Source organism: Danio rerio, chromosome 15 (genome assembly GCF_052040795.2).
Source record: "Danio rerio strain M-AB ecotype USA chromosome 15, GRCz13ab, whole genome shotgun sequence".
Classification (NCBI taxonomy): Eukaryota; Metazoa; Chordata; class Actinopteri; order Cypriniformes; family Danionidae; genus Danio; species Danio rerio.
The window spans coordinates 43,859,887-43,874,304 of record NC_141035.1 but is presented as its reverse complement, the minus strand read 5'-3'; the positions used below and the strand labels follow the sequence as shown (position 1 = coordinate 43,874,304).

The 14,418-nt window shown below is 39.5% G+C and overlaps 1 protein-coding gene across 2 annotated transcripts in view; it reads right to left on the bottom strand.

Moving 5' to 3' along the window:
* mtnr1ba (melatonin receptor type 1Ba) overlaps window positions 1-14,418 on the bottom strand; it is a 47,998-nt gene that overhangs the window by 26,129 nt on the left and 7,451 nt on the right. Inside the window, exon 1 of one of the 2 annotated variants that reach the window (NM_131395.1) lies at window positions 10,154-10,503. The exons of the other annotated variant lie outside the window; for it this stretch is intronic. Coding sequence (NP_571470.1) covers window positions 10,154-10,352 — 199 coding nt within the window. The 5' untranslated portion in view covers window positions 10,353-10,503. Of the gene's footprint in view, window positions 1-10,153; window positions 10,504-14,418 lie in introns of those variants that run through there. 2 annotated transcript variants of the gene reach the window in all.

The window sequence follows — 14,418 nt, the reverse complement described above, 5'->3', positions numbered from 1 at the left end:
AGCACCAGGAGGAAACCCACGGAAACGCAGGGAGAACATGCAAACTCCACACAGAATCTGAGCCAGCCGAGGCTTGAACCAGCGACCTTCTGGCTGTAAGGCGACAGCACTACCTACTGCACCACTGCATCACCCCTTTTCCCTAGTGTGATGTATATATCCAAATATAAGGGCTTTAAAAATGCAGGGCATTACTTAATAGGATAGTTAACATTTTCTTACTATTTACTCACCATCAAGTGGTTACAAACTTCTATGAGTTTCTTTTTTTCTGTTGAACACAAAAGAGCATATTCTGAAAATTGTTAGAAATCTGTAACCATTGGCTTCCATACTAGGAAAAACAAATATTATGTAAATAAATGCCATTTTGAAACATTTTTCTAAATATCTAATTTTGTGTTCAACAGAAAAAGATTTGGGACAAATGCAAGACAAGTGAATGACAGATTTGTTTCAGTTTTGGGTGAACTCCCCTTTAATTTGGTCCCTGGGGAATTGATTGCATGGCTGAGGTTTACTACTGCTGGACCTAATGTGATTGACAGGTTAATCCCGCCCTTGTGCCAGTAAACACATCATTAAAGAAGAGAAGAAATGACAGTAATAAAAGAAGGGAAGTTGTTATTTTAATTAAAGTGGGTACCTGAATTTAACAAAATGATATGCACCCATAGGAGCGGCACTGTAGCTCAATGGTTAAAACAGTCACCTCACAGCAAGAAGGTTGCTGGTTTGAACCCCTGTTGGGTCAGTTGTTGTTTCTCTGTGGAGTTCGCATGTTCTCTCCGTGTTGGTATGGGTTTCCTCCAGGTGCTCCGGTTTCCCCACAGTCCAAAAACATGCGCTTTCAAGAGTACACACTTAGCTGATAATCAATAAAGCGTAATTGGCATGCTGTCCCGGGAGAAAGCCCTGAGCTCGTAATATCCTTCAGCCCAGGGCTCCCACCCGTTAGAAGGGCGAGAGTTTGAGCTCAGATAATGTCTCAAGAACTCCCCTGCTTGTCGCTTTTTGAAAGGAGTAAACTAAGGTTGTCTTGGGTGATAATTTGGTTTAGTCGATTGGCTATTGCAGTGGTCACCAAACTTGTTCCTGGAGGGCCGGTGTCCTGCAGACTTTTGCTCCAACCCTAATAAAAAACACCTGAACAAGCTAATCAAGGTCTTACTAGGTATACTAGAAACATCCAGGCAGGTGTGTTGAGGCAAGTTGGAGCTAAACCCTGCAGGGAGCCCTCCAGGACCGAGATTGGTGACCCCTGGGCTATGGTGTATGTTTTTGGATGGTGGGAGGAAACCCGCGTGAACACAGGGAGAACATAGAAACTTGCCAACCGGCCTGATAAGAGGCTGCACCAGCGGTGTTCTTGCTGTGAGACGACTAGCTGTGCTTGCCACTAGGCCATCCTGTCACCCTATCGGAAAAAGGGTGGGAAGTAGATAACTGAAGATAACGAAGATAACTGGAGTGAAAAACTCTGGGTATTTATCATGCTTCCGTAATCATCTAATGGAGTATATTACAGAGCTAATGAGGTGCCAGCCGTGTTAATCATAAGCATTTGATCCTCTTGAAATTAGTTTATAAATAAACCACACATAAATAAATTAAATAAACTAAAATGGCCGTAGTGTATGTGCGTGAATGCAGGAGTGTATGGGTGTTTCTCAGTGCTGGGTTGCATCTAGAAGGGCATCCGCTGGAATTTAATAAATAAAACATGATGGAATAGCTGACGGTTTATTCCGCTGTAGTGACCCCTGGTAAATAAAGAGACTAAGGATGCTTTCACACCTACACTTTTGTTTCGAAACCTGTCTCGTTTGCCCAGTTAGCGCGGTTCGTTTGGCATATGTGAAACCACCAATCGCTCTGGGATACGCACCAAATGAATTGCTCCAAGATCGCTTGAATGAGTTGGTCTCGGCTCAATTGAAACGAACTCTGGAGCGGATCGATTGCAGTGAGAATGCGATACAATCAGAGCGCGGTTATATCACTGTGTTTTATGGACATGTAATAGGCATACGGCTATATGAAGAGAGAATTATGAGTAGGGCAGGAAGTTTCGCGAGTCTCCGGATGCCTGCAAACGAGTGATAATCTCCCGGTAATTTCGCTTCTCCCTCCCGGTCCTCAAATAGGCTACGTCATGCACCCTTCTCACCCCTTCCCCCACAGCATCTCTCCTTACTCTTTGAGCCTGATTTATACTTCTGCGTCAAGTGACCGGCGTAACCCACGGCGCATGCAACGCGCGTGGCTGTGCATTTATACTTCTGCGCGCTGTCTCTGTCGGTCTGCATTAACACTTCCAAAACGCTAGTTGGCAGTGAGATGTTAATGTTCCTCTGTGTCGAGTTTCTTCGCTGCTTTTTTGCTTTTCCTGAACATTTCCGGGATGTACAAGTGGCTCAAACTCGCTAATTTTGAGGCAGGAACTGGCGGACGTGCAACAACTTTAACTATGAGGTAAACACAAAACAAAACTTTCCATCCGGAGCTCCTTCACGGGACTCCACACTTGTAAACAATCGCTCGCGCCATTCGCGCGGCTCTCGGTCCCGCCCAGACTCGTCAGCGCTACCAAGCCGACTAATCACAGAGCTTACGCTACACGTCGTTGCGACGTGTAGTTACATTTTTCGAGAGGTGCACGTCAGTGACGGCGACGGCCACGGCGAAGGGCTATGCGTCAGCGCCGTAGCATACGCCGGCGTTTGACGCAGAAGTATAAATCAGCCTTAAGACGTTGCGCGCACCTTGTCAAACACCACCAAACCACCACCTCTCCTGACAGCTGAGCGGGACTATGCAAAATAAACCCTGACACTCTGACAAATGTGAGGAGAGTTTATTCACACGTGATTTGTTTTAGCTCTTTTGGTCCGATTAGAAACTTTGCAGTGTGAAAGCGAACCGCACCAAGAGCAAAGAGCAACAATGTAACAATTGTAATCTGTTTCAGAACAACTGAATCGATTCACAGGTGTGAAAGCACCCTAAGCCGAAGGAAAATGAATGAATATGCATGGATAAATTACTAAATACAGTAATATTGCATAAAACATACGAATTGGAGATTGAGATTCCAAAGAGAGCTCAAAACAGAAAAAAAGTCCTGATTGATGCCCAAAGAAAATACTTTTTTCTCAGAACATAATTTTTCTTTTCAGTGCTCTGCTATATATTCATTGAACGGACCAAAAAAAACACACTTTTTCCCACAAATAGCTTCTTTTGTGTTCAACAGAACAAGAAAAAAAACACTATCCCATCAAAGCTCCACTCCTCAAAGTTCAATACATCAGCAAACATTGATCATAAATCATGCGAAAAGGCTTTTGCAGCACTACAGGGATATGAACCTCACTTTCACGAGAAAACAAATGTCTTAAACACACCCTCATGGTTTTACTCCAGAGAATTGCACAGCTGCGAGGGAGTGGTGAACACACAGAAGTGTGGGCGTGTCATCTCATTTGCATACTTTCCCCCAAACACCCAATAGGATTCGATCCTGTCCATGAACAGCAAATGGAACCTTTAGGACAAAACTAAACACATCTGATGTATAAATCAATACTTCTTGCTCCTGCTGTTCAAGTGGACGCAGCACAAACCCAGACAAGCACGAGACCAGAAACGCACTATTATCTTTCAACGAAAATTAATCATCACAGGTCAAATCTGAAGGATGCAGTCGAGGGTGACAGACACGCACACACAACATTTATCTCACGCCCTTTGACTATCTATATAGAGCACCAGCAAGCTCATCACTCTATGCTAATGAGACACTGAATGTCACCTTGCGGCACGCAAACACACTCCACCAAACACGGCTGACATGTGGGGGGTCACAGACCAAATTGTCCAAATACACAGTAGGAGCGAACTTTATCGAAAGCACAATAGAGATGCGAGAGAATGACAGCAACATTTCTGTCATGTTTGGTCTCCCTCTTCATCCCTTTTAGTAGACAACAATGTTTTATTTGAGAGCTGGAGTGCAGGGCTGTGCTGGTAAACGGGCACATTGCCGTGGTTACCGTGGCTTTGTTAAGACAGTGATGGGATGATGCCACCTGCACATTTCAAGATAAGAAAATGTCAAAAATCTCCAAAGACACAGTGACATGCACAGAAAAAAAAGCCTCTCTTTCCTTGCCGTGCTCTCACACACTCCGTATTACTGATGACTATTGCAGAACACAGCCGACATATCAAACTCTGACCTAATAACACAGCGCTGTCGAATGCCTTGACGGACTGCCTGTTTGGAGATATTGCGCTTCAAATCTGTGTTTACCTACTTTTTTTTTGCTCCTGTTCACATTGACAGTGTTTTCTCTCTTGCGCTCGCTCAATGAGAGCTGGAAAAATTGCATTTTAAAAACCTCATTGACACAACAGAGGATAGGAGTTCTGGCATTCTGAGGTCAAACGATGCAAATTATAAAGAGAACAAAAGAATATTTTAATAAAACTCATCATCTCTTTAATTTTCCTCTCTCTCTCTCTCTCTCTGACATTTGTTTTGGATTCTTTCATTGTCTTTCTCTCGCATCTCAATTTGTATGACTGCCTTTTGTAGGGTGTCAGAATGAATTGTTTCTTCGATGCACCGCGATGCAGACGCAAACAGTTCGGTATTGGTTCAGTAATAAACATAACCAGGTATTTCAAATGGGTATTTTAAATACAAAATAGTGTTTTGTAATTTGTATTTGATAGGATTGAAGAAAATGGGTTTATATTGTGTATCAAAATACTTTAGCGTCTTGCATTTTTAAAATACTGTAAAATACTTTGAAAAAAGTCTACATGATGACTAAGGGTGTCACGATCCTCCAAATCCTCGATTCGATTACATTTTCGATTCTAAAGGCACGAATCGATTCAATTTTTGATTATGAATAATTAATTAATTAATGACCAATTAATTATTTGTAGCCTACCGTTTAAACTACCTGACCTGTATGGTCTTTGTTTTACCCATAAACAAATCATACAGTAAATGAATAAAGGCAAGATACACACATAATTACCACCTGTCAAACACTTTTTCTGCGGGACTCGTGAATAGGCAGTGATCTGTGTCGTTATAATGGCGTCGGTAAAAAAGACGCACAACCAACAGGAACCAGCCAACAGTATCTGAGGTGTTCGCTAAAATGAATTAGTACAAGTGAGTGAAAGATTGAAGCAGTCCTCTGACTGCCTGAACCTGCTGTCTCGAGCGCATGGCTGTGAGTGCGTCTGTGTGGTCACGTGATGTGCATTTTCAGAGGTAGAGAGGAAGGAGGGCTGCTCAGAAATGCTACACGCCACTGTGGATGTCAAATCGTTGTCATTCTAAAATGCCATTTAAAAACAAAGACAGTGTAAACAGGGCCTGAGAGTGTACTTTTCACGAGCGGATTTGCAACGGGGGCGGGTGGAGGATCGCGATGCCGGTGTTGTCTATCGGAAGAACCGTACGTAATACGTACATAGCAGAGCTTACAAAACGGTGTTTTTTTTTTTTTGTTGACAACACGAACGTTGTCAACATAACTCACTGAAAATCCACCATGCTTACACACCGGCGACTTCATTGAAAGAGGAGAGGGTTTAAGTTCTGTCGACGGGTCTCCTGCTTCTACAGTTTAACAAGCACTTCAACAAGCCTGTTTTTTCCCGCTTGGCAAGCCAAGCTGACGTGACATGGGGGCGTGTCAGCATCGATAATTCTATTTTTTTATTTGATAATCAAAATTGAGCATAAATTTTGATCGATTTCGATTAAAAATCGAAATCGTGACACCCCTAATGATGACTTTAAATAAATGCACCCACTGATTGGGGGTTTGGACATTGTTAATTCTAAAAATAGGTAATAAAACATAACACATTTGGAGAAAGATTATACTGTACAAATGATAGTAGTTTGCAAAATGTTTGTCTTGAAAAAAAAAAAAAACTACACAAAAAAAGTCTACAGATTTAAGTGAAGCTTCATAAACTAATTTCATGAGGAGCCTGTAATTGAGCACGGCTGGTTCTCATCAGTAATTAGTAATAATCCAATCAGATTGATCCACACTTACAACAAATAGACAGATTTTTACCCTTCTGCCTCATCTTAGTTTTGTAACAATGCCCCCTTCCACCCCATCTCCTCCTTTAACTCCCTTTTCTAAGGGTGAGCTCTCGAGACCTACCTGATCTTTGGCCATGGTTTTTATTTGCAAAAGTAGATCAATCATGTTTTTACACTGAGTATTAAAGAGTCAGTTTAATGGTAAAGGGACTGATGTCATGCTTCTTTATAGAAATATTTTGTAGTATTTTAAATAAAGAAAAATAGTATTTTGTAGTTTATTTTGATACACTTAAACCTAAAGTGTTTGGCATTTTATTTAAAAATACATTTCAATTTATTTTTGCCCAACGCTGATCGTAACCGGTTGTGCAACCCTGATCATCGCGTTTCTGCACGTTTCAATTTGTGACCCTGTTTTGACAAGAGGGCGGAGTCAAGGGAACTTAGGCATTTACAGCAGGCCCAGACCTGCCTCTATTTAAGTGGTGTCGTGTCCTAAAGACATAGTTTCACCAAGGTGGTCTTACAGCCCGGTAGGCCTAGGCTTGCCGTAAACACCCAACTTCCCTTGTAAGGTTTGGTTTTGTAAAGGCAATGCTATAAAAAAATCTTTCGCAAATATATCGTTTTTGTTTTTTAAATTGCAGATTTTTTCGTTTTTTGATTTTTATTTGCAGTTCTTTTTAGTTTGCATTTTAATTTTTCAAAGATTAATTTTTGCTTTGCGATTTTTGGACATTTACATTTATTTATTTATTTTTTGCTCAATACTTTATGTTTTGTTTGCAATAGTATATATGGCCCTAGATTGACTCCATATATTACAAATAATATATAAATATATTCATTCATTTTGTTTTCAGTTTAGTCCCTTTATTAATCAGGGGTTGTCAAAGCCTGATGAATTGCCAACTTTACCAGCACGTTTTATGCAGCGGATGCCCTTCCAGCCGCAACCCAACAATGGGAAACACCCACACACACTTGCACTACAGACAATTTAGCTTATTCAATTCACCTACAATATAGCGCATGTCTTTGGACTTATGGGGAAAACTGGAGCACCCGGAGAAAACCCACGCGAGCACAATGAGTACATGCAAACTCCAGACAGAAATGCTAACTAACCCAGCCGGGGCTCAAACCAGCAACCTTCTTGCTGTGAGGCAATTGTGATACCCACTGCGCCACTGGGCTGCCCATGTAAATATATTTAAATATTATACATTTTCATAAAGAATTATTGTGTTGCTAAAAAAATATCAAATTGTTTTCGGAAAGGATCATCAATGCACCGAATTGAACAGAATTAATGGCATAATAATTGTAATCAAACCGAACCGTGAGATCAGTGTAGGTTTACACCCCTAGCCTCTTATCTCTAACATTTAACATTTCATAATATAATGACAACACAGTTTTTTTTTTTGAGGCCTCAAACTATAGGAAGTGTCGCCAGAATGTAATAATGAAAAAAATGCAAATGAAGACCCATAACTTGAAACCATATGCTCCTTCGTTTTAATGAATGGGGGAGTCCAATAAAATGCTTTTTTGAGTGGAATTAACAGGGGTTGCTTTGTATTTTCTTACTTTCTCACTGACTTCAACACAGAAAGCAAATAAGAGATGTACATTTGTATATATATATATATATACATATATATATATATATATATATATATATATATATATATATATATATATATATATGCAGAAAGCAGAGAAGAGAAGGACATTTCTGGTAAATCTGGACTATTGCATGTCTGAAATGCCACACACTCTCAGGTACATACATGTGTGTGTGCGTTTCAGTTGTTCTCAGAATTATATCATTAAATATCCAAACACATGTGCATTAATCATTTTTCGCAAGCACAAACAGCACTCTCCGAGGCTCACATTCACATGGTCTTCAAACGTCCGCTAACGTATAGCTGTCAGACAGCCTCGAGTGCACAGTGTTATTCTCGGGCTCCAACCGTCTTTGATATCTGTGTGTTATGTAACGTCAAACCCTCTTGTGTCTATGAAACATATTGTTTCAGGTTTCACTTTGTACAAATGAACATGCAAATGAAATAACGAACTAAGAACGAGTAAACAAATGTGCTGATAATGAATCAACGTGAAATAAATATACATATTTACTTGCATGAACGTTGTTTTGTGTCTTTAAATTTAGAACAGGTTTCTTAATTTATAAGTGAATGCCAAAATAAGCAAGTCAATCATTATATCTATATGTGAGCCTGGACTGCAAAATGTTGCACAGGTATATTTTTGGGAATAGTTAAAATTAGATTGTATGGGTCAAAATTGTAGATTTTACATGTTTTATTAGAATATTAAGTAAAGATCATGATCTATTAAGATATTTCTTACTGGAAATACATCAAAACTCTTTGATTAGTAATGTGCATGGCTAAAAACTTAATTTGAACAATTTAAAGGTGATTTTCTCAATATTTCGTTTTTTTTTTAACCCTTAGATCCTAATTTTTTACTTTTATCTCTGCCAAACATAAATCAAAACTAAATTTTTGTTAGTAATTAGCATTGCTAAGATCTTAATTTGGACAATTTAAAGGTGATTTACCTCATTATTTAGGTTTTTTAACTCTTAGATCTTATTTTTTTAGTTTTATCTCTGCCAAACATAAATCAAAACTCAATCTTTGATTAGTAATGAGCATTGCTAAGAACTTAAATTGGACAATTCAAAGGTGATTTTCTCAATATTTTTTTAACCCTTAGATCTTATTTTTTACTTGATATCTGTGTGTTATGTAATGTCAAACCCTCTTCAAATGTCAAACGAGTAAACAAATGTGCCAATATTGAATCACAGAAAATAATGTACATATTTACTTGCATTGACGTTGCTTTGTGTCTTTAAATTCAGCAGAGTTTTCATGATTTTTAAGTGTAGGACAAATTTAGTAAGTAACTCGTTATTCCTATATGTGACCCTGGACTGCAAAATGTCGCACAAGTATATTTTGGGAATAGCTAAAAATACACTGTATAGGTCAAAATTTTAGATTTTACATTTATCATTATGATATTAAAATATCATGATCTAGATAGATCCAAATGAAAATACATCAAAACCCAATTTTTTATTAGTAAAGGGCTTGGCTAAAAACTTAATTTGGACAATTTAATGGTGACTCCTAATATTTAGGTTTTTTAACCCTTAGATCTTAATTTTTTAAGTTTATCTCTGACAAATATATATCAAAACTCAATTTTTGATTAGTAATGAGCATTGCAATATTATGTTTTTTAACCCTTAGATCTTAATTTTTAGTTGTATCTCTGCCAAACACCGTCCTAAATAGATATAGAAAGTTTGTTTATTATGTGATATACATCTCGATTAACGAAAAATTGTCACTTACTCCATGCTCATATTTCTGTAACTGAATTTAAATGAAAAGAAGTTTAGGGCAGATTATGTTAAATTGACCAAAAATGTTAAATTGACTTCATGACTTGCAGAATTACAGCAGATTTATAAGTATAATCAAATGCTGAGTCAGTTTAGACTACAGCAGATGGCTGAACTCAGAATATTTTAAGAAATCCCGAATTCTCTCTTCTTTTTTTTCAGTGCACGAGACAGTCATTCACGTTCTGGCTTCAGTGTGCACGTGAATGACTGGTAACCCTGTGAATGAAGCGCTGGGTTTATTCTTGAAATTCTCCGTGTGGCAGCAGGGGAATACACGACAGCTGTTAATAATGACCCTCCTCTGAAACTGCAAATGAGTCATAGCACTATTATCCTAATAACTCCTTGTCATGAGCCAGTGAATGATTCCCATCCACTTACCGGGGTTGTTCACAAGGGGCGCGTTCATGCGTTTTTTGTATCTAATCGTTTTGCGTTGTAATTTAACTTTAGAGGAGGCACATTGGAAAGCGTTCTGCTACATTCCGTTACACTGCGTTTAATGTTCTAAATACAAGAACGTGCCCTCCGTAAACATTCTAAAATCTCTCAGGTAATTGATGTGGACCGAAGGCGCGCGCACACACACTCATACACTCACTCACCCGCGTTTCTGAGTTTTCTATTTCGGAGCACCGAGATGATCACCAGCACGTTACCGAGCACGTCCACCACGCTCGTGAAGATCAGCACACCGGCCAGTACCATGACGACCCACGCCGGCCGCGCGCCGGCTCCGCTACCCCAAGCGCGACCCTGCCCGACTTCCGTCCGGTTCCTGATGAGGGAGACATTCTCGGGCATGTCGAATAAACTTCACCCTCTCTCTCACACCAAAAACACGCTCGGTAGCCTTTCTCACGAAGCTTCTGCCATCTCCACCATCGTCACCAATTAAACATTGGCATGTTCTCAGCAAGCCTTGGGAAGCTCGGTGACGTGTTTGGGTTTCTCATTCATGTGGCACATGAAACACTGTTTTATTTGCGTCTTGACTGACGGATGTGTTCAACTTCACGGTGCTCGTTCTCCTACCTCGCCGCGCGCTCTTTTAAAACTCACTCACGGCGAGAGCGCGCCGACGCACGAGACGGTTTTTCTGAGCATCTCGCCCCAGTCGCGTGCGCTCCGGTATTTCCCATTGAAAACGCTGGCGTGGGTTCACTGCTCTTCCTCCTCATCCAATTGTTCCTCCTCTTCCCCTTCAGCTTATTTACATTGATGCTCGAGAATTCCTCCACACACACAAAAACAGCTGTCAAAACGCGGGACGCATCAGTTCACATACATGTCCAGTCAGACTTTATTTATTTAATACATCTTTCGGTGGCGGCTGACGCTCTCCCGTTTCGGTTGAAATCCCTCCTCAGGAGTGTCTAACGCTCAAGTCCAAGATGTGTCAGGTTTTTTGACAGCAATGTATTTCGCCTTTCTTTGTCAACTACGATGCTGTTCGCGTTTGAGGGCAGGACTGCCATTAAATGAAAGACTCCAACTTAGAAAATGCGCGATAATTCCGTGTTTTCCCTCCTCGAAGCGAGTCCCTCGGCGACTCCGCTCAGGCGAGTAGAGTTTACGGTCCAGTTCTCGGACATGTCCATGGACACGGCGGATGGAGAGACGTCGCTTTCGACCCGCTCCACACGGCCAGTCAGTCTCCTCATTGAGGACCAAAATCCGCGAGCGCGCGCCACCGCTGTTTACAGCTGCCCCGTTCACACTCGCGCTCCGGGAGCCTCCGCGTGCGTCTCAACTTGTACTGAGAGCGCGCAGGTGCACGTGAGGGCGTCCTGCCACCAATAACGGATTGGAATTAAAAGGCCTTGCAGCGGTTTCCACACCGTGAAAAGCTAGAGACATTTTCCACGATGCTTACCAAGCTCTAATATTCACATAGGCTACTAACCTCTAACATATATAGCAATTTAGATGTAATAATAGCAATTATTATTAGCCTTCTGTTTAATACGTTTTTAAATATCTTTTAAGTTATATGTTTAACGGAGCAAGGACATTTCACATTATTTCCTAAAACACGATTCTGAAAAAAAAAAAAATGGCTGGAATTGGCTCTTTTAGTTTGGCTGGAATATTCAGTTTTACGATTAAAAAAACATGGGCAATCAAATTAGCCCCCTTGGGATTTTTTTTTTTAAATTTCTATATAGAAAAAAATCACCATTTTCCAATAACTTGCCTAATTAACCTAACGTGTCTAGTTAACCTCATTAAGCCTTTAAGTTGCACTTTAAGCTGAAAAGTATCTTGCATGCAAACATTCTAACATGATGTACTGTCATTATGACAAATGCAATATACGTTTGTTATTAGAAATTAGTTTGTAAAACATAATTTAAAAAACAAATGTGTTATCTTTGAATAACAGCATATGAAATACATTCACTGAAGAGCTAATAAATTTGTCAACTATACACTTACAGGCCACTTTATTAGGTACATCTTAATGGTATCGGGTTGAACCCCCTTTTGCCTTCACAACTGCCTTAATCCTTCGTGGCATAGATTCAACAATGTACTGGAAATATTCTTTAGAGATTTTGGTCCATATTGATATGATAGCATCACGCAGTTGCAGCTGATTTGTCGGATGCGCATCCATGATGCAAATCTCCCATTCCACCACATCCTAAAGGTGCTCGATTGGATTGAGCTCTGGTGACTATGGAGGCCATTTGTGTTTAGTGAACTCATTGTAATGTTCAAGAAACCAGTCTGAGATGATTCGTGCTTTATGACATGGCGTGTTATCCTGCTGGAAGTAGCCATCAGAAGATGGGTACACTGTGGTCATAAATGGATGGACATGATCAGCAACAATACTCAGGTAGGCTGGGACGTTGACACAATGCTTAATTGGTACTTATGGGCCCAAAGTGTGCCAAGAACATATCCCGCACACCATTACACCACCAGTCTGAACCATTGATACAAGGCAGGATGGATCCTTACTTTCATGTCGCTGACCCCAAATTCAGAGATGCATTCAGAGATGCTATTCTGCATTCCTCAGTTGTAACGAGTGCTAAATTGAGTTACTGTTGCCTTTCTATGAGCTTAAACTAGTCTGGCCATTCTCTGTGATGGATGGCAGGCATCTGTGCCCACAGAACTGCCGCTCACTAGATATTTTCTCTTTTCAGACAATTCTCTGTAAACCATGGAGATGGTTGTGCATGAAAATCCCAGTAGATCAGCAGTTTCTGAATTACTCAGGCCAGCCCGTCAGGCAACAACAACCATGGCACGTTCAAGGTCACTTAAATCACCTTTCTTCCCCATTCTGATGCTCGGTTTGAACTGCAGCAGATGGTCTTGACCTACATGCCTAAATGCATTGAGCTGCTGCCATGTGATTGGCTGATCAGAAATCTGTGTTAACGAACAGCTGGACAGGTGTACCTAATAAAGTGTCTGGTGAGTGTATATATCGTATCAAAATAAAACAAAGAAAATAAATTTAAAACATAAGAACAACCAGTGGTATTAAGCCATAAATGCCATGCATAAATCACTAGATTTTCAGATTGTTACATTTTGTTATTGGAATAGACCTTTCATGATCATTCCCGGTTTGTTTAGCTTCATGTAATATTAAGGGGTATCTAAAATACATGATGCAATGTCAAATTGTACAAAAAAAGAATGCACACCACTGGAAAATGTGTAGAAACAGTACAGGAAATCTAAACAGAAGGTAGAGACTATTTCCCATACATAATTCAGGAAACAAAGCATTATATAGTTCTGCTTTGGGAATTCTCTTGCAGTGCCTCAAACAAAACTGAATATCTTTTTTAAAAATCTGATAGCACCAACACAGCACATGCTGAATGATTTTTTTCCTTCCTCAAAAGTGCCAGAGTGTCTGCATGGCATCTTGCAATCAAGACTTTGTTTCCATGCACCTACAGGTATTACAAAAAAAACTATTTACCGGGGTTAACCAATCACAATATAGTTTACTAGGTAAGACAGTTTTATTTTCTGTATACATCAGACGGTCAGCGAATGGATTGTGGGTGATCCTTGGGCATGCAGACCGCCAGAAGCTCAGGGCAGATCAGTATTGGTTAAAACTGAGACTTTTAAATAACATTGAGAATAATTGTTACATAAAAACAATAGGGTACGTTTCCCAAACAACGACATAACTTGCAGCTGAACCATCATAGTACAATGCATCTTTTGGGAAAAGAACAATGTGGTGACGAGTGTTTCCCAAAACCTAAAGTTTCTGTCGCAGATCCATCGTTTAAACCACGTTAAAGTTTAAAACGGACATAACGATGCTCTAAACAGGGTGGAGTAACTTCTTTAGAGAAGAACCTCATTATTTCTCTGTGCAAATTTTATTGTTTTACAGGCACACACATTAAAAAAACAGCCAATGTTAGTTTTGGTAAAAACATGCCCTCATTTTCTATATTAATTTAAATATATGTGAATGGCACATATAGGGCCTGCATGTGTTTCCTTTGCAAATATTGAGAACATTACAAATTCTAATCTAAAACATAAAATCACTTACAAAAGATAACACGTATTCTAATAGCGTATATAAATCATATAATAAATAAATAACGAGGTGATTTATTAAGAAATACAATTTAATTTTTATTATTTATTAGGAAATGAAAAAAACTACTTTAACAATAACCTTAATAATATTAATGATGATGATGATGATTATTAATATTTTTAAGTAGGATATTGTTTATTTATTTTTTTAAAAGTCTATTTTAACAATTTGTCACATGCAAACCACTGCAGAAATGTTCTAAGCTCATGTCATAACAGCACAGATCCTTAATAAATAACCTACTATAAATTAAAAGCATTAACATACGCT